This window comes from Sinocyclocheilus rhinocerous, unplaced genomic scaffold (genome assembly GCF_001515625.1).
Source record: "Sinocyclocheilus rhinocerous isolate Xijiao unplaced genomic scaffold, SAMN03320098_v1.1 scaffold732, whole genome shotgun sequence".
Lineage (NCBI taxonomy): Eukaryota > Metazoa > Chordata > Actinopteri > Cypriniformes > Cyprinidae > Sinocyclocheilus > Sinocyclocheilus rhinocerous.
In genome coordinates, this window is record NW_015625032.1 from 4892 (window position 1) to 28573 (window position 23682).

Consider the following 23682-nt stretch of genomic DNA (forward strand, 5'->3'; position numbering starts at 1 on the left):
TATATATATATATATATATATATGTGTGTGTAACACCCAATAAATCCCATTAATATGAACAATAACATATTATACATACATAGATAAATACCCAGTAGGTTTGGGGTTAATACGATTAGATTTTTTAAAGGAATTGGATACTTTTATTCAGACAAATGCATTCAATTTCATTAAAAAGTTGTTTATGATGTTACAAAAGAATTATATTCTTAATTAAGGCTGTTCTTCAATCTTTCTGTTAAATCCTGAATTTAAAAAAAAAAAAATTTTCTATAAAAATATGTAGTGATCTCAATTTTAGATAGCCTCACATGGGTGTAGCAAATTAGCTTAAAGGGGAAATATTTATGATTCATTATAACTGGTTATAATTAATTATAAATATTTAGATTAAATCTCAGAATTAACTGTAGCAGAATCAATATTACAATTATTTAATCTGTTCGTCCACCAAGCAGACAGTAGAATCATTTATCAATTTTAGGAAAGATTATCTTCCTGGCCAAGAAAGAGCAGCTTTCCTACTTTATGTACAGTACTAGCAGTAACTCAGCATGTAGCAAGATTAACGTTCAGGGACTCCGAACTGTGAGCAGCACACAGAGACAATCAATTGTGAATATAAGGGATTTAATAAATGTAACTACAGTTAACATACAACTAAACTGAGCAAAACACATAGATACAGAATGAAGGAAAGAGAGAGCGAACAACAAAAGAATGGCATTAAAAATCAATTAGCCACAACTTAATGAGAATCATCAGAGAATCAAGAATCACCTTGATGAATGGGCCCAAACTTAGAAATAGGGCTGGGTAACGATTCAGATTCGCAAGCTCTCGATTCGATTCGATTCTCGATTTTTTTAAATTACATTCAGTGAATATAGTTTTAATACAAATGATATTGATATTTCTAAAAAAAAAAAAAAATGAACAGTGAACATCAGTTTACAAATGGTGTATTGATAAAAAGAAATTAAGAGCCACAGACCTGTATTTTAAACTTTTTCTTTTCTTTTTTTTTTTTAAACAATAATAGTGCCCTATAAATAGTTTTTCTTAATTTTTTCTGTTAACCAAATGAGGGCTTAAAACATTCATTTAATTTATCCTTTAATCAAATGAAGATTAAACCCTTCATTTTTTGGCAAACAAAGTGCTACACAACAGATTTACTGTCAAAATTAAGAAGAAAAAAATGTCTGATTATTCCTTTTAAAATAAAGCTTTATTATTATTATTTAGTAGTAGTTGTAGTATTACATTGAGTCTTTCATTCTACTGCACAAAAGTAATATATTTTTGTCACAGTTTCTTCAAGTTAAACCAAACTTTTATTTTGACGGGTTGCTGTGAAGAACTTGCAGCTGCTGTGTATGTGATATGATGGTAGTTTTTCTCAAATTAAATGGTAAAATGCTCATGAAGTGACTCTCAGAGTAGCTCTGGAGATGATGTCCGTGTGTTCATATTGTCATAATAGTGAGACGGCAGGGACTGAAAATATCGTTTGATATTTGACATACTGTTCTCCAACAACTTGTGCATGATTTAGATCATTTAGATTCAGGTGGGTATACACAGCATTTGTTATAAAACATGATATTGACTTTGCAGAGGGATTCTGAAGGAAGCTCTTGCATTATTAATGTTGATTATTTTGCCTACAGATCTCCAGGATGTTGCAACAAGGTATAACTATACAAGTATAAGCTTGTGTATGTTTTGAGTTGACAGCACACACATAATGTGGTGCAGGAGCGTTCTTGTTGCTCATTCTGGAGAAATTAATCTTGCCATTTAATATCTCTTGACAATGAGAAATGTCACTTGGGAATTCATTGAGGCAATACTTTAATGATGATGGAGGACATCCTGAATAACTGGAAAGGATCTGATGTTCCACAGAGACACATACATGAAACCAACACTTCCATTAGTGACTAAAATGCTATTAAATATATTTTGGCTCAATGCAGATTTATAGTATTACTATAGCATTTCACCTGAGCATTGCGAATCACGCGTATGGCCATGATAAGCGCTGAATGAATGACAGGCTTTCTGTTGTAACATCGCGCAAGGTAAATAAGGGTGACATCTAGTGGAGAAGACTAATGATAAGATTCACGTTAATCAGATCTTGTTTTAAATGTGTGCTGAAATAAATACCGGAAAAGATCGATTCGCAGCTTTTGAGAATCGGTATCGAATCGACGTCATTTAAAAAAATAATTAATCGAAAAATCTACTTAGAAACGCATCTAAATAGTTTGAAAACAGTTACTTGCATTGGCTCATGGCTGAACAAGAGTCCGGATGCGGTAGACAACTGAGATTCTTGATGAGTTCATTAGGAGTGAGCTGGAGGATTTCGTTGGGTTCTTCTGAAGATTAGAGAGTCCATAGCGAATCGACAAAGTTTCTTTAAGGTAAAACTGCTGGAAAGTTAGACTTGAGGTGTGAGTCTGAGATTTAGCACCCATATAAATGTAGACTGTGCAGCCAGGTCTGTAATTTATATGCAAATGTCAAAAGGCTAAAAAGATCTCCGAGACATAAAGCCCAAATGATCATCAGTGATCCTTTGCAGACGCTATACAGGGCACCACTGAATGTAGTGATTTTAGGTCTAAGTAGCACCACAAGTGTAATGGCTTTCGGCATAAATATTAATTTTAAAATTTAAGTGTAAACCTTATTCTAGATTTAACAAATAAATCAAGAGATTATTTGATATTTACTGACATCAGTTATATAAAATCCAATGCAAATTAGATGATCACAGTGTTTCCAATTCATTAACCAGACTGGCGGCCTGCCTGTATCTGTATCCCCTCATCAAGTCTGTTTGAGCTGCGTGTTTCAAAGCGAAGCGTGCACTTCATTCAGGCGATCAGCTCATGATCTGGTGTTTGCCGCGGCTCAGAGCGACTCCGTTCACAGTGAATGCAGTGAAAACGGTTTTTGAATGTGGTGTGATTTTAGTGCGCATCTGGGAACGCAATGGCCACCAGTTACGCTTTGTTTTTACATTAGCATAATTTTCAACATTTTAATGGGCAAATGTTTACAGTATTTCAGTAATGATTTGTAATGAGACGCATTTGTAAACAAATGCCCTAGTTTGTTGCCCCGCTGCCCCACATGTGGGGCAGTCATGGCCTAATGGTAGAGAGTCGGTCTTGTAACCCAAAGGTCACAGGTTCGAGTCTCAGGTCATGGAAAAGTGATATTTACGTTCTGCCTGGTCATGTGCTGAGTCGGAATCGGAAAAGTCGGAAAAATGCAGATGGAGCGGCATTTACTACACAGAGCCGTTGTTCACTGACAAGCTACAATATATCGCGTTCATAATCGCAGATGAATCGCTTGCGATTATGAACGTGATATTGCGTAGCTTGTCAGTGATCTACGGCTCTGTGTAGTAAATGCCCCTCCATCTGAAAGCACGTGATGGAGATTTACTACTAATCACAGAACAGGCTTTACTGACGAGATGCACATGACAAATCGCATGCGATTAATCGTGCAGCCCTAGTTGAATCAGTTTCACAGTCTGAAACTCCTGAAGGTCCTTGGTCTGGAACCCGCAAACGGAGGAGCCTTAAAGGTGAAGGTTCTGAAATCTGTGCAGAAGATCCAGACAACCTGGAACACGCAGGAGAAGGATCGCTGACGAGACGATTCGGAAGTTGTTGGAGAAGATCCAGCTGGGTGGTGATGGCTGGCTGGGCTCTGGCTCGGGAGTGGGGCTGGAGATGTCCTCCTCAGCAGAGCAGACGGAGAAATGTAGTCCATTATTATCCAGCACCCACTTCACAAATGCGGCAAAATTGTAACGAGGGCCGCTCCCTGGGAGGCATGCCTTGAACTGCTCGCTGAGGCTTGAGATGTAAAACACTCAAAGTGAGTGTTCTGGATAGTGCGTTTGGCACACCAACTCCAAAAAATCCCTGGTGTGAGACTCCATGAGAGCGGTCACTCTGCTCCAGACATAGCAGGGCAACGGCAGGAATGGTCATGGTGAAAGGGAGGAGGGAAAAGAGAAGAAGAAGAAGAAAACGTGCTGCAAAAAACTTTTTGGGTCCTGGATTCTGTCATGGTATGTGGCTGTAGAGAAGCACACGACGAAGGAGTAAACAGTAACAGTCTTTAATTCTAACTTCAAACACGATAGACAGGAGAATAACCCGGAGAAAGAACAACCACAAAGCAAATCAATCCAAGACCAAGACCAGACAGAAACTGAGGGCATATATACACAGGAAAACAAAGGAGCAGACGAGATGATTAATGAGGTAATGAATGATACACAGGTGAATGGGATGAAACAAACTCATTGGGGAAAACTAGGTCAAAGGAAAACTAACACAGAAAACAACAGACACGTTTCACCAGTTCACTATACTGGACAAAAAGGAAGCAACAATATCAAAATATTTTGATATTATTTGATTGGCAAGTGTGTGATACTTATTTTAAAAAGTCTGCAATTTCTCATTGACCTGGTTTAGGGTCATTGATATTCATATCAACTGACATTCTTATGTGTTTTATCAGTTTAATCAAGTCTTAATCAAATCACTTTTTCTATATCCTTCTTTTTTATCCTGCTTTTTCTTCACTTATGCACTCATCTGGAGAGCCCTGAGGGCATTATGTGGCATGCTCTGCTTCCCTCTCTTTCATGCTTGCCCTCTCTCTTTGTACTTACGCTGTCAATGGCTTTTAAGACATAATCGCACGTGGCCGGCCGTGACTGCTGGTACAGCTACTGGCCTTTGAGATCAGATACGGTCATCAGCAGAAGAATTTGCTGCTCCTCAGCTAGAAGGATTGAAACACTGTAAGGATCAAAAGAAATATATATATTTTTAAAAGGCTTAAATGCTTTTATATCTTTTTAACCTTTTCAAAGTAGTGTCTTATGCTCATAACGGCTGCATTTAATAAAAAATACAGTAAAAACAGTAATATTGTGAAATATCATTTAAAATAACTGCTTAAATATATTTTAAAGGAGACCTATTATGCCCCTTTTTACAATATGTAATATAAGTCTCAGGTGTCCCCAGAATGTGTCTGGGAAGTTTCAGCTCAAAATACCCCACAGATCACTTATTATATCATTTTAAAAATGCCTATTTTGAGTGGAAGCAGAAACACACTGTTTTCATGCCTGTATCTTTAAATGCAAATTAGCTGTTGTTCCCCGCCACCTTTTCTAGAATAGGGCTGTGCCTTTACAGCTTGTACCTCAAATACTCTGCCAAAAAACATCTGTTTGGTTTTTGATTATCATGTATATCGTGCTGAAATCATGCATTTTAAAGTCTTATTGCGCTTAAACTGTAAAATACACAGAAATGTGTTAAAAACACATATAAGTTACAAAAACAGTATGTCAGAAATGACAAGGAGGCAGCTTCCCGCAATATAAAGTCAATGGAGAGGATTGGATAATTTTTCCCCTCGGTGTGGGTGTGGCCTAAATGTGCTCTGTCTCTATGCCAGAGAGTGAGCTCTTGAAGCTCCGCCCTCTTCTGAAAAGGCAGGCGGGAGCACCAGCTAATTTGCATTTAAAGGGACAAACACAAAAATGGTGCGTTTTGGCTCATATCCTAAAAGTGGCAATTTCAACAATCTATAAAAGCTAAAACTTCACATACACACTCTGGGGACATCAGATACTTATTTTACATCTTGTAAAGGGGCATAATAGGTCACCTTTAATCAATTTAATCCTTCCTAAAAACCTTCAAACTCCAAACCCTTTTTCAGAGCCTGCTGACTATCAACAGTCTAATTCAGTCATGTTAAACAGTGAATATCCCTCGATGAGTGATATTTTGATATTTACTGTCCTTTTCTGTCACAATGGTTATAGGTATTATTCAATGAGTTAGAGAAGGAAATCGACTTTTGTTATATATCCATTCTGTCTGTACAGGACAATTTAGTTCAATGTAGTTTCGCAGTTTATTTGCGTTCCTTATTACTCAACTACTATCAGGCTATTCATCCTGATTAAAATCTATTAATCGGGGGAATTAAGGGGCATTTAGTATTCTGTAGAAAGAAGGCAATGAAAATTGCTGCATCACACAATTATAGTAATGAATGGTGTTTTGAACACATTGTGTGATGTATCTTCCATTACATTTGGCTTACATTTTGTCTATTAATCAGTGGCTGATTTGTGACTACATCTTATCATAACCCTTTTTCTCACTCTCTTTCTAAGTCCACCCTCATTATTCTCTTTATCTGTCTCTTTTTGTGTGTTGGTGACTAGGAGACGCTGAGCTTTGCTAAACTGCAGTGAAATCACCCCACTGCAGAGCTTACAAGAGCACAGCCTCTCAATGTGTGCGAAAGAGAGAAAGGGACATATATATATATATATATACTCGATTTTACAGAGAACATTTGCTTAAAATAATTCTGCCTTTCTGACACTAATATTTTCCCAAAACTTTTATTCTCTTTCGTTTCTCTGTTAAACACTCTCTTTTAAATTCTATGGCCCAGATATTCAGCAACAGAATATAAATCATACTGCTATAATCATTTCAGCTTTGTCACTCCATCCACCCAGATGGTTTTTAACGCACAGATCATAAAGACAAGCTGACAATGGAAAAATAACAACAGTACAGGTAGTAGAAAGATATTTATTGTATTTCATTTGTGAGCTATTCGTCTTATGGGGGTGATTTATTTTTAAAAGCCCTGAATAAATGAGCACTTGTGCTTTCCTCCGGGTCTACCTTCCACAGTCATTAAAGTGTTGAAGTGTCACAAACAAGTCACTCTTCTTGTCTGGTTATCGCTGTTTTCATGGTACCATATAGTTGTCTAACATTATTGTTAACAGCGATATTAATAACTAGAATTAGTTATTAATAACTAGAAAAATGTATCATGGTCACCACCAGCTCCTGACAAAATGCCATGATTACTATAGTTTTGTGAGCGAACACAAAGTTTCACGGAGGAATGCAAATATTTTGCGTTTGGCACCATCACTGCAATTAAAAAGGAATGAAAATAAAGACTCCGGAATCTTTTTACACTGTCTGAAACAAATCCTGTATTAATATTTTTTTGTGCTGAATCATGATTGTAGGTGTGCAAGACAACAGATTAATCCTTCACCTTTTTGTTATTGTGCATTGCGTTTCTCTGCAACAGTTGTCCTTTATTGGCGTAGAAGTAGCTGTATGATTCTCAGCTTTGAGTTGACAATCAACCCCACTGGACCCTGCTGAGAAAACATAATCAGCCATAAGCACTTGTCCCCTACAGACCTCCATACACCAGCACTCCCTGCTGTGTCAACAGCCCCAGTCAACACTAAACTGCTTTCATACAGCTCCACTAGCCAGCAGACTCACTCTCTATCACCTGTCTAACCCACTACAGCTTCAGTAAGCCAAGAAAGGCAGACAGTTTTGATAGCTGGTTGATATCCAGTTACAATGGATTGGAACGGGAGCTTTTAAGTAAATAAATTATGTTTTTAGCACATTGTTTTTTTACAAATGTTAAAAATTGAGGGGAAAAAAATAAATGTTTGGTATGACCTTTCTAAGTGAGCAGCTTTCTGAAAAGTGCAATGCCTGACATGATCTCAGGAGTGTTCATTACAAGTAAAGAGCATCTGGAGACAAATGTGTCTTTTATGCCTCTATGAGTCTGCAGTATTATTAGAATGTGAGACATGCATTTATCATACGCAGGTTCTGCTTCATTAAATAAAAGCATTTGTATAATCACACCAGTCTTAAAGTAGTCTACCTCCAAAGTGAATCTATTTAGCAGGCTTGTTACTGTACCAGCAAAGCAGTTTACTGCTCACTATTAATTGCTGTGCTGGTTCAACAGCAGCAAAATTTTAAGTGCTTGGTCACAAAGAAAGCTGCTGTATCAGATGAGAACATTTACACTTTGAGAAATCAGACAATCTCCTAAATGTTCTGTGCATTGCAACACATGCTCAGTGTAAAAAGTGTCACTGCATCTCTTCTTTTAAATACAACTATATCCACCAATTTCTCCCCATCTCTCTCTATTATGCTCTCTTTGTCTTACAAAACAGCTCATATTCAGTCTTATGTAAAATTTTAGCTCTTCCCTTTTTTCAAGACTTATGTATTTATGTCTGCTACAATGATTTTTAGTATCACACACACACACACACACACACACATTACTTTTAAATAACCATCAGGATTTAGTCATATGTAACATTAAATCTCATTCCATAAATTATTTATTGTATGTCTGATTTTATTAATATAATTCTAATGAACCAAGCTTTTCCCTTTTTCCAATTCTATGTTAAATAGATGATTATTTGCAGAAAAATCAGTCTGCTACAGAAGAATAACATTTATATTGTATTTTATTATTTTATTTATAAAATGTACCTTTATTTTTTTAAATTTGCTTATTTTATTGTACCTGTATTTTCATCAAAGTAATCATTTAGGAAAAATTAGACTCAGATTTTGTGTATATTGCTGTGTTTAATAGACTTTTTAGAGTGTTTTTTCTTTTTATCTATGCACCATCTGCAGTATATTATTTCTGCTCTAGATATGTAAGGCATCTTATTACAATACACAATAGCTGAAGTTCTTTTTCAGTTAAATCCTGTGATGTCTGAGGTCTTCTGTAGAGATTAATCTGATACATTTTTAATGGTTATTTGTTTTTCCTTTGGGCTACTTGTGTAATCAACATGTTTACTGCACACAAACTCCCTTGCTACAAGCATCATCCCGGAAAGTCTCCTGCATTTCACCCAGAAAACAACAAAGAAAGTCCTCAGGTGAAAACATCAGTCAACTGAAAGTTTAATGGTGTTCTCGTTCTGAGAAGCAGCTGCTTATAAACCAGTATATATATATAAATCAGCTGCCAAACAAGAATGAAGACAAAAACAAACTCTGCTGAATATGACTGCGTCAGTCTGTGTGTTACTCCGCTTGAGGTGTGTGTTCCCACTCTTCTTTTATTTACTACAGGCAGCATTGTGTATCTGGGGATGATGGTAGGGGCCTTCTTCTGGGGCGGCATGGCTGACAAGGTGGGCAGACGGCAGTGTCTGCTCATTTGCATGTCCATGAATGGCTTCTTCGCCTTCCTGTCCTCTTTTGTGCAGGGCTATGGCTTCTTCCTGCTCTGTCGCATGATAGCTGGCTTCGGGTGAGTCTGTTTCCTGCAGCACACAATCTGTGGTATATCTTCAAGACATTAGACTTGTCAAGTCCAAAACGTGGATCTTGATAGTGACTTTAAATTTTGTACATCATATAATAAAAAGAAATTTTATATATAGAGACTACTGTTTGGGGCCAGTACAATTTAAAAATAAATTAATTAATACTTTTATTCAGCAAGGATGCATTAAATTGATCAAAAGTGACAGTTAAACATGTATAATGTTTCAAAATATTTCTATTTTAAATAAATGTTGGTCTTTTAAACTTCCTATTCATCAAAGTATCCTGAAAAAATGGTTTTCTTGTTTCACGGTTTTCACAAAAATATTAAGCAGCACGACATGATTTAACATTGATAATAAGAAGAAATGTTTCTTGAGCATCAAATCAGCATATTGAGTAGAATGATTCCTGAATATTTACATTTACACTTACTAATTTGGCAGATGCTTTTATCAAAAGTGACTTACAGTTGAGGAATACAACAAGCGATTTATTATGAAGGTAAAATTACGTCAAAAAGGTTTGCATACGCAGGGTAAGAATTGTGGAAGTGTACATAAGACTGTAAGCGTAAATTAAATTTGCATGCGCAAGAGAAACTTTGTAAAGGTGTAAATCGCGTTTCAAGCATAAGAAAAAATTATTTGCAGCATTTTACTGTTACTCATACGTGTAATTCATGTATTGTGAAACTGCAGCTTCATGCCAACGCAAAATAAATATGATCTGCATGCTTCTGACTTCCATTTTTCCGCGCCTACACTTTTGGCACGTTTTTTTCGATTGTTATTTTTTTTTTTATTGTATGTGTACGTTAAAAGTAGCCTACCATTCCGGCAGCAAGAACGATCCTGAACTAAATGAAGATTAATGTCTTGGGTATGATGTGTTTATTGAACCAATCAGATAAGAGTAAATGGAGAGTCAGCAAGAGGCTCATTTGATTGGCTACAAGAAGAAGGTTTACCCGCCCTCCCCCTCACGCTTGCAAAACTCAGTTAGTGAGAGAATCGTGCCAAAATTGTAAGCGCAGAGAAAAGAAAGACGGAGCTGTACATATCGGTTTATTTCGGGAACTTTTTGCCCCACATACACAACAAGTCATTTAGACATTTGCAACAGTTAGTTTTTTTACACATACAGATTGGTTCTATGCAGTCAATCCGTTTTGCAGTTCTTTAAACTGCTGTTTTCACTTGCAAATCACTGTTCACAGACTTGCAGTGCTTTTGACCGTCTTTTGGCGGTTAAAATGTCCAATGTATTTTAATTAGTGCTGTCAATCGATTAAAAAAAAAAAACTAATTAATTGCACATTTTTCTGAAATTAATCGCGATTAATCCCACCTAACATTAAAGTTTTTAAATATACTTTTATATTGCAATAATTTCACATTCAATCTTCAAATTAATGTTCAAACAACATAGAGACAGTATATATTTTTTAATATTTGTTTAATGGCATTTTTATGACTGAAGGCCAGTATCAATGATACCAATACTGATTTCTCTATAAAATTGCCCTCTAATATTTAACCATTGACTATAGGCATTCAACATTACAGTATAAATGAGAGCTATTAATTTTAACATTTATTAGACTTTAAAAAATAACTTCTAATTTAAGTGAACCTAAAACAACCCTCACATAAAGCCATTATAATAAATGTCATATTTACCTGTGCCCTTCAGCAGAAATATACAGAAATTAAAATTGGAGTTATAAAACACTAAATTCTAAATTAAATGTAGATGAATCCTTAAAGCTATAAAAGTTATTTTTTCCTCTTTTTTTTTCTTTTTGTCCTTTGATTAATAGACATCACAGCAGCTGGTTATTAGGTTATTTTGGCTGTTATTTCTTTAAGAGCTGCCGCTGCTGAACGTGACGCGGATCTGACACACATCATATTTTCTCAACTCTTTTTACCTTCCTTGTGACCCACTTCAGGTCTTAAAGTCTCTATTAATGAGCTGACGAGTTGAATCGTGTGTGTTAGATGAGGGAGACAGTGAGTGCTGGGCTGCTCCAGAACAGTTTTGAAAACCATTTTAGAGATATAGGGCCCTATTTTAACGATCTAAGCGCATGGTCTAAAGCGCACGGCGCAGGTGCACTCAGGACGTGTCCGAATCCACTTTTGCTAGTTTAACGACGGGAAAACGGTCGGTCTAAATGGGTTGTCCCTATTCTCTTAATGAGTAATGGGTGTTTTTTGGGCATAACATGCAATAAACCAATCTTAAAAAACTTATATTTTTCCCTTGGAACACGATTTTTAACTGGGGACCCCCTCGAAACCCCATTGGGCTAGTTTTGAGCTAGTTTTGAGTAGCGATTGGGCGGGTTTTCCATTTTGTGCTGCTTGTGTAACCAAATCTGCCATGATCAAACTTTCACCGAGTTTCAATAATGGATCTATTGTGTTTGAGGAATAAATGCGCTTTTGCTACCTATGTCAATACAATGGGGGAAAATGTACATAAATTGGAATTATTGGAAGTTATATTAGGAGTTTCTAAAGTTTTTACCAGTTTTCATAATGTTAATCAGTTGAAAACAGCATGGCAATGTTAGTTTTCAGTGTGTATTAACGATCTTTGAGCAAATTTACTGCGTGATCTGAGTGGCTTGTCCTTTTTGCGAACAAATAGTCACTTAGAAAATCTAATGTGAATACAGATTACAAAACAACACTAACCAAAACCATGAGTTTGTATTATCATAGTTGGTTAAATGAAGTCCGTGTATATGATACAAAAAAAAAAAAAATCTTAATTAATAACCGTGATTATAATTTTAATCAAAATAATCGTGATTATCAGTTTAACCATTATCGTGCAGCCCTAATTTGAATATTGATCTGAAGACACCCGGGATTAATTAACTCAGTTGTAGCAATTACGTGCAATCTCGCAGACTAGACTCATTTTGTTTAATCTGAGTGGACACACGGTAGTGTTTTAATTCAATCGAATCTATTGCTTTACACCAGAGCTTGTTCTGTGTGATTGCAATTGACTTAAGCGAGGTGTGTTCTCCAGCAGAAGAACATGCTTTCTATTTAGTCATTTTTTGGCAGTTAAAACTTATATATATATATATATATATATATATATTTAGCAATTTTCCTTTTTTAAAGGGGTCATATGATGCAATTTCAATTTTTCCTTTCTCTTTGGAGTGTTACAAGCTCTTGGTGCATAAAGAAGATCTGTAAATGTTCTTTTTAGCAACATCATATGACCCCTTTAAATTTATAATTAAAATATTTTATTTATTTATCTTTTTTTCCAACCAGTGGCAGATCTTAAGGAAACCATATTGAAATTATTTTTGCAATTCTGTTTGATGATGGTAGCAAGTTTTAGCAACACAAATTACTGTGCATACAAATTACAGCAAGTTACATACTTAAACAATACAATATAAAAAGGTCCACAGATCCACACTTAATATGTTTTAAATTATGCTATAAATGAAAGTACATAAAAACGAAACGGCTGTCATAATTTGCTGAGCTCTTGAACCCTCTGAACTTTATTCTTCCTCATCTTGTCCTTCAGGATTGGGGGAGCAGTGCCCATCGTCTTCTCATACTTTGCTGAGGTGTTGGCAAGAGAGAAGCGTGGAGAGCATCTGAGCTGGCTCTGCATGTTCTGGATGATTGGAGAGATTTATGCCTCCGCCATGGCCTGGGCCGTCATACCTCACTACGGTAACAGAACCAGATCATGCACTAGTTTGTATCCTATTATTTTGCTGATCTTCTTTGTTGAGGTTTTTAATTATTAGTAAAATTTGATAGTATTATTTTTTTATTTTACATTGTTACAGAAGATTTCTATTTCAAATAAACACTTTTTTTTTTTTTGTTACTTTTTTTTCATCGAAGAATCCTAAAAACCTCAAGGTTTCCACAAAAATATTAAACAACACAACTGTTTTCAACACTGATAATAATAAGACATATTTCTTAAGCAGCAAATCTGCATGTTAGAATGATTTCTGAAGGATCATGTGACACTGAAGGCTGGAGTAATGGCTGCTGAAAATTCAGCTTTACCATCACAGTAATAAATGGCATATTAAAATAGAAAACTATTATTAAAATAGAAAACAATTTATTATTATAAATTATTTTCCGTTGTAATTATATTTGACAATATTAGTGTTTTTAGTGTATTTTGAAATCAAACACAGCCTTCGTGAGCATTAGATTAAACATCTTACCACCCCTAACCTTTGAACGGTTGTCAGAGAAGTGGCTGATCAAGTTTAACATTGCATTTACATGGTACTTCAAAAATACTGTGGCATATATTACTATGCTACGTGTCTAAAAACCATGGGACTATAACTGTAGATGTCCAAAAAACATGGTTTTGTCAAGGTACCATCTCCAAAAATCTATGATGATAATTTCTTGTAAGCAAGCAAAATTTGAAAATAACAAACCTGTTTTCATTTCCATATAAATCAAGTAACACAGAACACAGGTACAGTCCGATTACAACAATGTTCTTGGCGAGTTCAGGTCAAGGTGTCTGCTTTTCCTCCTGCACATGTGGGCTGTCTTCTCACTGGCAGTGATAACTGTGAGGGAGCGGAGAACAGCGGAGCTTTAGGTTAAGTGATTAATGTAGAAACGGATGCACTGCAAGGATATTTAAAGGATGAAGCGGCTTCTGTGGGGGAAGGCATAGCCTGTTGATTTATGAGAACCTCTACTCTGGAAATAATCTGCACTCATCAGTAACGAAATGATGGAATAGAGGGGAAGGGAGGAGGAAAGGAGCTAAATGGATATGGAGAGGAGTCTCGCGGCCAAAACGATGACTGGAACAGACCGTTTTCACTCCTATTTTGGGAGGCGGGGGGTGGTGTTTGCTCTGTTTTGTTCTCAGTGAAAAGAGCGTAATGAGGTTTTTCTCCTTGCTATGTGAGACAAAGTGAAAGGAGTGCTTGATTTATGAATGGCCCTCGGTGGAGCCCAAGCAGGGGACGAGCCTCAGACACAGTGGCTATACGAGAGTATTAGGGAGTCTATATTATAGTCTGTATGCCGGGAATCAATGGAAACAATCATAGGTTCAAAATTGGGAGTCTGTGTGTGTTGGGGGAGAACAAGGAAAAAGAGGAGCAGTCATGGGTGGGTAGTTTACATTCAGTCTCCCTTGTTCTCAAAGTAGATGGTCATTCAGCGATCATATACTGTATCTCATACTGTATCTCATTATGCACTAATTTTCGTCAGTCTGAATCAGTTCAGTCCAATACACATGTTCGTAAGACGTACCCATATGCATTATGGCACTGCACTTAAGTTTTAAAAAAAAATCAGATTGAGAAATTATTTAAGAATTATACCATCCCTTTCAAATATATCAACATTTAATTCAGATCAAGTTCAGTCTGATTGATTGGAGGGGTTACATAAAGGCGTTTCAATCTGATTTTTACCATTAATCGGATTATCATTTGAATTGGTTGCATGAAAACCTAGCTACTGTCTGTAACATGGCAACTCTCCTGAAGAGGGCGCACAATTTGAGGTATCGTTCATGTGCATAATGCTGACAGTTACACACCGAAGTATAATACGTAGGGTATGGGGTTGTTTAGATCTCTGACTGTAAATGCTTCATTTAGCAAGCACTACTAATAATGAATGGAATATACATAGAAATGAGATGGAGCTGTGTACTGTGTAGGTAATACATCAATTGCCTGGCACTTTTAAAAGCTCTTTTGCCATTTATCACTTGGTTTGTACATCTACACACAAACAAAATGAAGTCCATCCAAACATAAATTCCTTACTATAAAATTCCAAAAAGCTCTGTTCCAAAATCTAGTGAACTCCCTTACTGTCCCCTGCCTACATAGTCAGCTCCCTTTTAATGCAGCATGAAAAATAACCAAAAGTGATTTTTTTGGAGCACTGTACATCAGCAGCAACTGTATACAACATATAAGTGGCATACTGTTTAAGAGATTTAACTCACAATTTGATTTCAGTAGGGTTTTGGGTTAGCATGCTAAGCTACCTCCACAGTAATTTCCTTAGTCAAGGGAGTTCCAAATGCTTATACGAGACAGTAATGCACTACACCCTTCAAAGAACACACTTCAAAGGCTCTGCCCTTCGAAGGGAGTAGGGCATAGGGATGCTCACTTCCGTTTGGAATTAGCCCAGTAACTCCACATATGAGTACAAAGATGCTAATAAAAACACATAGAACACAAATATAGTAAAGAATATTTTTTTAATTACACTGAGGTATTTTTAGCAATGATTTTCAGTACTGAGTAAACATTTATCCTACCTCATGTGGCATCTATGTCCTACCTCACATGCCTCTTTTAGGATCACATACTAGCATACCACTCTTACTATTTTTAGCATATTATTAGAAATAGTAAGAGTATGCAATTCTCAATTTACTGAGGTTGCCGCAGTGGATTTTGGGATTTCCTTCTTCGCAAAGAATACGTGCCAAAATTAGGTTTCTGTTGGTGCCTATGATGCTTTAAAATACTGCATCTGAAGGCAGCTCGCTAGGTTTTGGAACACAGAAAAAATTTAATTGTTCTTGGAAAATGTTTCCAGTCATTACAACATTTACTTTCACACAGTTTGCGTGTGTGTGAGTGTGTGTCGTTTTATTAGCATTAAAGCCAACTGTGAGTAGAGCCACTGGCAAATGGGCAAGTCTGCTAGCTGCAGACTCAGTCACCCATTTCCTCAGTGAATTATGCACATAATCTACATTATGAGATTTCCATTGACATGGGTGAAACATTAACCCTGTGGGCTTGCCTGCTGTTGCAATAACAACTTCATAACTCTCATTTATACTGGAGTGTAGTGTTACCTTCATTATTTACCACTGGTCTTCACAGAGATACGCTAATGAACAAACACACTGAATGCTGTGTTTCACCATGCCATATTCCTAGTGTCTTTTTCACTCCCATTGAGATTTCAGGCATCAATTATATTTATACCACTGTCTTCTAGCTGTAAACTCAGGATTTTTTTTTATTTACTATGTATGATAGGACATAGTAAATGGGTAAACAGTGAATGGGTGCCGTCAGAATGAGTCAAAACAGCTGATAAATGCATCATGATAATTCACAAGTAATCAACACAACTTCAGTCCATCAGTTAATATATTGTGAAGTGAAAAGCTGCATGCTTGTAATAAACAGAGGAAGCATTGTTATGGATTATAGACTGGTATTTTAGCAAGAAGCAATGGTTTAAAGTTAAAACGCCTTCATGATGCTTCTTACAAACACATAGGTTTTCACTTCACAAGGCAGTAATTAATGGACTGGAGTTGGGTGGATTACTTGTGGATTATTGTAATGTTTTTATCTGCTATTTGGACTCTTTTTGGTGAGCAATTGATGTAATGCTGAATTTCAACAAGTCTGTTCTGATGAAGAAACAAACTCATCTACATCTTGGATGGCCTGAGAATGAGTACATTTTCAGCAAATTTAAATTTTTGGTTGAACTATTCCTTTAATGGCCACTTTACATTACCAGCAGTGAAAGACACTTGTGCCTTTCATTGGGATATTTCCACTTTAATGATATCATTAAGACTCCACACTGTTTTACAGCTCAGTGGATAAGACATTACTGGTAAAGAAAAATATAAATGGTGGAGAAGTAGGAAAGGCACCACTTAAACTGAAATATGAGACAAACACATTTTCAGCCTGGGATACATTTATTGCACATTTATAGTCCATGACAGTCTTAAAGCTGCTTTACGTGATTTCAGAGACCTGCCTGACACCACTTAAAATTAGAAATGCAGAATAGTTTTGGATGGTGTGTTGATGAGTCCCTTTTATATACATGCATTTAAGAATATTATAACAGAATTGGCCAATTCTGTAGCCCAGTGTGCTCTCTGTATAGCCTCTATATCATTAAGAATATCATGCTCTGTATACGCTTAACCACAACTTAATTGGTTTGCAATATGTAGATCAGTGCAAGATACTGTAAATGAGGCAGTTTGATTTTCTACGGTTTCTATAATATTTCAGCATACAGAATGTCCCTAAGTGTCTGTTTGGAGGTATATTGTACATGTGTACATATATAAAATATATAACGTGCACAAATTTGTTACATTCCTCTTTAACTTTAATTAGAATTTTGCTTTAATTTCTTAAATTTTTTGATTTTTTAAGCTATTTTTGATATATAAAAGAAACATTTGTTTATAAAGGCAATGCTGTTGTAGTTTTTATTTTTTCATATTTTAAATTGTAGTTTTAGTAATTTTGTTAAGTGCTTTTGTAATTTTATTAGATTTTGTTTAGAATTTAGCTTTAATTTCTTAGGTTTTTAGATTTTGTTTAGGCTATTTTTGATAAATATAAAAGAAACATTTGTTCATAAAGGCAATGCTGTTGTAGGTTTTACTTTTTTCATATTTTAAATTGTAGTTTTAGTAATTTTGTTATGTGCTTTTTTAATTTTATTAGATTTTGTTTAAATATTTCTATTTAACTTTAATTTATTTGAATTTCCGTTTTAGTACTTCAGCTTAAACTTGGTTTTGTTGCCAATATAACAATATATTACATTTTTATCTAATATTTATATATATTTTCTTTCCGCTTTATTTTAATTGATTTTTGTTAACAATGTTTTAGATTCAGATTTTTTTTTTTTTTTGTTATTCCATACTATGCTGCTAACTAAAATCAGGACTGCATTATAAAAGGGAGCCCAACCTATTACACATATTAATTCTGATGTTTTTCAGTTCAAGCACCTGGAAAAGACACACCACACTCAGCTCTTATGTAATCAATCACCGTTGGACAAATGAAATGGATGCGTTCACTCACACCATAATCACTGTGACATGCCAACAGTTACTGATAAATGTTTGTAGTTCAAATCCTACAGTCTTATGGCTTGAAGTGCTACCAACCATGCTCTTTGTCTGTGCTGGATCAATAACATGAAAAATTGTTTGATGTTCTCCTCAGGCTGGAGTTTCAGTATGGGCTCAGCTTATCAGTTCCACAGCTGGAGGGTGTTTGTGGTGGTGTGCGCTCTCCCCTGTGTTTGTGCCGTGGTGGCCTTAACATTCATGCCGGAGAGCCCCAAGTTCTACTTGGAGGTAAGGAGTGTCTGAAAATAGGTGGGGAGATATAAAGAAAAGGTATAATTCATTATAGCTTCAGTTCAGTTTGTAATAAGAGTAATTTACAAATAGAAAATGGGCAAAATCCATCTCAGATGCCTTTTTATTAAAGTGGCTGCTTTATTGTTAACTGCATGTTTATAAAAACATCAGTTTATATGACTTGAACATCTGAAGAAACAACCTGACTTGAGGGAACACGACTATCTTTGAAGCTAATGACGCGTGCTTGTCGTGACTCCCTGCACCCCTCTTTCGTGTCTGCTGTGGCAATAGAGGTGGGCGGCTGTCATCTAGCGCTGCGGTTTCCACTTAATCCAGTTAATCTCTTAGGGATTTTTCTGCTCTATCCTTTCAGGTGGGGAAGCACGACGAGGCCTGGATGATCCTCAAGCAGATTCATGACACAAACATGCGAGCGCGTGGACAGCCCGAGAAAGTCTTCACCGTGAGTCGATTCCCTTGCTGCGCTAACTTTAAGCTGCTTAGAGCACGAACCATGCTTTAAAGTTGCTAAAAAATTCATGAATGATTGTCTCATCCTGCCCTGTATGTGGGCTTCAAGGATGTTTCTAGTGTCATTTCCTTCAGAAATAGAGATTGTAGCCTGCATCAAGGCTGTGTGAGCAGCCCTACCTCCCTAAGATATTCTTTCTCAAAAGTGTTTGGATACTGTAGTCAAACTTAATACATATACACATTTCATCGCATTACATAAAAAAAAAGAAATACATTTTTGGCAGACTTTAGAATGAAGCTCATATAGACTGCAGTAAAACGTTTCACCAGTTTACACTTGAATATGATATGTAAATAAATAAATAAATAAAAATCAAATCAGAGCGATCTGAGCGGGTGTGAGCAATAAATCAGAATTGAGAACTAAGGTTTACAGTGTGAATGTAACCCTAGTAACTGCTGTTTCTTCTTGTAGGTGAACAGAATTAAGATCCCAAAGCAAATTGATGAGTTTGTGGAGATGCAGACTGAATCTGGCAACCTCTTCTCGAAAGTGATCTTTAGAATAAAGACTGAGCTTCATGGGGTGAGATTCATGATATGTAACCTTTCATCAGTAATATCATCTATGTAATCATTAGTGTAAATTACAGATACTTGTGATAAAAAAAGATTTAAACTATTTTTTCTGTCCTTCCAGATTTGGTTGACTTTCTTGAAGTGTTTTGATTATCCAGTTAAAGACAGTACAGTGAAACTTGCTATTGTGTGGCTCACACTGTCATTTGGGTAAGACCTCTTTCTTTTTCTTTCTTTCTTTCTTTCTTTCTTTCTGTCTGTCTATCCATTGTTCTATCTGTCGTTCTATTTATCTGTTGTTCTGTTTGTCTTTCTTTCTTTCTTTCTTTCTTTCTTTCTTTCTTTCTGTCTGTCTGTCTGTAACGGAGGGAACACAGGAAGCGTGCGGATCCATCTGCAAGGCTTTATTAACAGAGACGTGGTCAAAAACAGGCATAGGTCAAAAAATGGCAAACAGGTATGTATATGGCAAGGCAAGAGGGATAATCCAGGTACAAGGCAAAGGTCCAGGCAGGGGCGAACAGTATCCAATTGGGCGAGACTCGAGGGATAATCCAGGTACACAGGCAGTGATCAGAACACGGGGAGTGGAAAATGCAGAACAATACACGGCGATCTGAACAGGAACTGAGAGAGTGTTAAATAGAGTGTGTAATGGCTCTCAGGTGAGCGTGTGATTAGTGACGGCTGTGTGATCAGTGAATTCAGCTGTGTAAGTGCAATGGATGATGGGAACTGTAGTCCGGAGTGACATGTAACAGTCTGTGTAGTGTGAGAGTCAATGTAATGGTATATCTATAGAATGACCTCTAGTGGCAATCGGCCGGAAGGCCACGGACCGGATTTGTGACACTGTCTGTCTGTCTGTCTATCTATCCATTGTTCTATCTGTGGTTCTATTTATCTGTTGTTCTTTCTTTCTTTCTTTCTGTCTGTCTATCCATTGTTCTATCTGTGGTTCTATTTATCTCTTGTTCTATTTGTCTTTCTTTCTTCCTTCCTTTCTTTCTTTCTTTCTTTCTTTCTTTCTTTCTTTCTTTTTTTCTTTCTTTCTTTCTTTCTTTCTTTCTTTCTGTCTGTCTGTCTGTCTGTCTATCTATCCATTGTTCTATCTGTCTTTCTATTTATCTGTTGTTCTATTTGTCTTTCTTTCTTTCTTTCTTTCATATCATTAAAGAACTCTGTTACTTCTGCAGGTATTATGGTTTATCTGTGTGGTTCCCTGACGTCATCAAACATCTTCAGGCCAATGAATATGCCTCCAAAGTACAAAGGCATAACAACGAGCGCATTGAAGACTTCACCTTCAATTTCACCCTTGAGAACCAGATTCACACTAATAGCTTATTTATCAACGACAGGTGACTTATTCAAACGCTTATGTAACAGTAATCTTCTTTTATTGTACTGATTCTGTGTATGCCTGCATATTATCTCATACATCTTTTTTTTTATTAATTCCTCAGGTTCATAAGTATGAAATTCAAGTCTGTCACTTTCATCAATTCCACATTTCAGAGCTGCTTTTTTGAGGATGTGACGTCAGTGGGATCTTACTTTCGAAACTGCACATTTATTGAGGCTGTCTTTTATAACACTGGTAAACTGGTCATTTGTTTTAACACAAAACAGACCACTTTTACTCCATTTTACCATTTTGCTTCATGTCTGGGCATACTTAAACCATAACTTTCTACTGTGGTTTAAATCTTGTTAATGAATTCATTTGACAGATATTGACGACTCCAAACTGATAAACACAGACGTCATAAACAGCACATTTTACCACAACAAAACAGGCTGTCAAATGACGTTTGAAGATGATTATAGTGCATACTGGGTCTACTTTGTCAATTTCTTGGGAACGCTTGCTGTTCTGCCCGGCAACATTATATCTGCACTTCTCATGGACAAAATTGGCCGCTTGTCTATGTTAGGTGAGGTTTTTTGCAGGTTGTAACACTTTGCAGTACCATCAAATATATTTCAGATTCACATTTTTTGTCATGTGTGAAGGAATAGTTTTGCTGGAAGTATTTTGTGTGTTTTGTCAGGGTTTTCCATGATTCTGTCTGGTATCAGCTGCTTCTTCCTGTGGTTTGGCACCAGTGAGTCGATGATGCTTGGGATGCTGTGCTTGTACAATGGGTTGAGTATCTCTGCCTGGAACTCCCTGGATGTTGTGACAGTAGAGCTGTACCCTACAGACAGAAGGTGGGTGTGTACTCATACATAATAAAATATGCTAACAGACACACAACAGAGCTGTTTAATGATCCCAAATCTCAAAGTCCATTACATATCAACGTAACACCAACTTTTTCACCTTTTTTCTCTTTTATCCGCCCTCCCTCCACTTCTCTATTTCAGAGGAACTGGATTTGGCTTCTGTAATGCCTTGTGCAAGCTAGCCGCAGTGATGGGAAATCTGATTTTTGGATCTTTAGTGGGCATCACCAAAGCCATCCCCATTCTTCTGGCCTCCTCAGTGCTCGTAGGTGGAGGTCTGGTGGGATTGCGACTACCAGACACCAGGTCAAATGTCCTCATGTAACCCTTGTGTCAGAGGTCTGGAGAGAAACTTAAAAGGCTTGACTTAACCCTCATTCCTCAATATTGTACATTGTGTACTTGCGTTGTGTTCATAACAAGATACTTCTCAACTAGGCTCCATCGAACAGTGGGTAAATATTTGAACAATTTTTAGACTTTTCTTTGCAATAATAAAACTTTTGCGCCTTCATACTGTACAGTTCATTTAACCAAGACCCTCACGTTTCCTTGTGGCTTTTTAGAGGTTTGTAATGGTCTAGGAATGGAAGTGAACATAAATAATAATGTCCCCTTATTAAGACTTGAGCAAAACAACCTATTAATGAGCCACCCAAACCTTCCGCAAATATGCAGAGAGGATGATCAGATATGCTGAAAGCTCAGCACAGCTGCATCACAGCTGGCTGACTGAACCCAGAGAATTACTGAAGAGATGAGAGACTTCGACTGGTCTACTGGTAAACAACTCTTTATTCAGTGATTTGATTCGTTTCAGAATTTGACTATACATACTGAAAACATCATTGGAGATCCAGATATGGTATCATGCATTTCTAATGTAAGAATAAGGTTTTGTTATTGAATCAGTTGAGTATTATGTTTTTGGTTGAAAACCATCATTTTGTACAATATTGTTACTGTATTTCTTTTTATATAATCAAGCCTTTTGCATAATGTGCTCCAACCTCTGATGAAAAAGGCCACAACTGTGCACTGTAGTCATGCTCAAAGTACATGTATAAAGTTCCTGCAGCCAGACTTATAAAAAATCAAAAGTCCTTTTTCTGCTCTGCAGATGTTTTGTTCATATACAATGGAGAATATTTTGTTCATAAGCTTTTTATTGTAAGCAGCAAAGCCTATTTGGTTTCATATACAACAGGCGTGCGTTATCTGACTTGTTCTGACACTTTGTGATTTGTCTAACAGCGAATGGCCTTTTGAAACTGTGCCTCTCCTACATAAGATCATTATCACATATGAACTTGAGGTGGCTGCTGTATTTGATATCAAAGTGTGTATCTGCCACGGTCACTCATGCAAACCATCTTACAATCTGACAGAAAGGACTGATGAGAATCAGAATGATGATATCCTGGAAAGCCTCTTTTATGTACAATGTCAAAGACTCGTCTTGTTGATACGACAGGTTTATAGGTGTAGAGGGAGTTTAGAAGGCCCGCCTCAACATATGGGGTCTACAATCTGTAGAGAGGGAAGAGAGATGTGTTTGAGAACCACATGACACGTGATTCATTTACAAGTATCATTTCCAAGCCAAGTGAAGAGAATTGTGTTTTTTGGTTGCTTCTACATAATAACTTTATTTGAATATATTTAAATACACTACCGTTTAAAGGGTTGGGGCCAATTTTTTAATTTCTTTTAAAGAAATTACCGGTAATACTTTTATTCAGCACAGATGCATTAAACTGATCAAAACTGACAGTAAAAAAGTTTCTGTTTCAAATATATGCTGTTCTTCTTACTATTCATCAAAGAATCCTGGAAAATAAATAAATAAATCATGGTTTTCCGCAAAAAGCGGCACAACAGTTTTCAACATTGATATAAAAAGGAAATGTTTCTTGAGCAGTAAATCCCCATATCAGTATGATTTGTGATTGATCATGTTATACTGAAAATTCTGCTTTGCCATCTC

General features: G+C 36.4%; 1 protein-coding gene across 1 annotated transcript in view; it reads left to right on the forward strand.

The window, feature by feature from the left end:
• The window catches only part of LOC107748435 (synaptic vesicle glycoprotein 2C-like), a 27510-nt gene extending 4742 nt beyond the window's left edge, over positions 1-22768 (forward strand). Inside the window, exons 2-12 of the mRNA XM_016563213.1 lie at positions 9039-9219; positions 12807-12958; positions 18271-18404; positions 18787-18876; positions 19363-19473; positions 19588-19676; positions 20663-20827; positions 20933-21066; positions 21200-21403; positions 21521-21680; positions 21837-22768. Coding sequence (XP_016418699.1) covers positions 9039-9219; positions 12807-12958; positions 18271-18404; positions 18787-18876; positions 19363-19473; positions 19588-19676; positions 20663-20827; positions 20933-21066; positions 21200-21403; positions 21521-21680; positions 21837-22020 — 1604 coding nt within the window. The 3' untranslated portion in view covers positions 22021-22768. The remainder of the gene's footprint in view (positions 1-9038; positions 9220-12806; positions 12959-18270; positions 18405-18786; positions 18877-19362; positions 19474-19587; positions 19677-20662; positions 20828-20932; positions 21067-21199; positions 21404-21520; positions 21681-21836) is intronic.
• Positions 22769-23682: the final 914 nt, after the last annotated feature.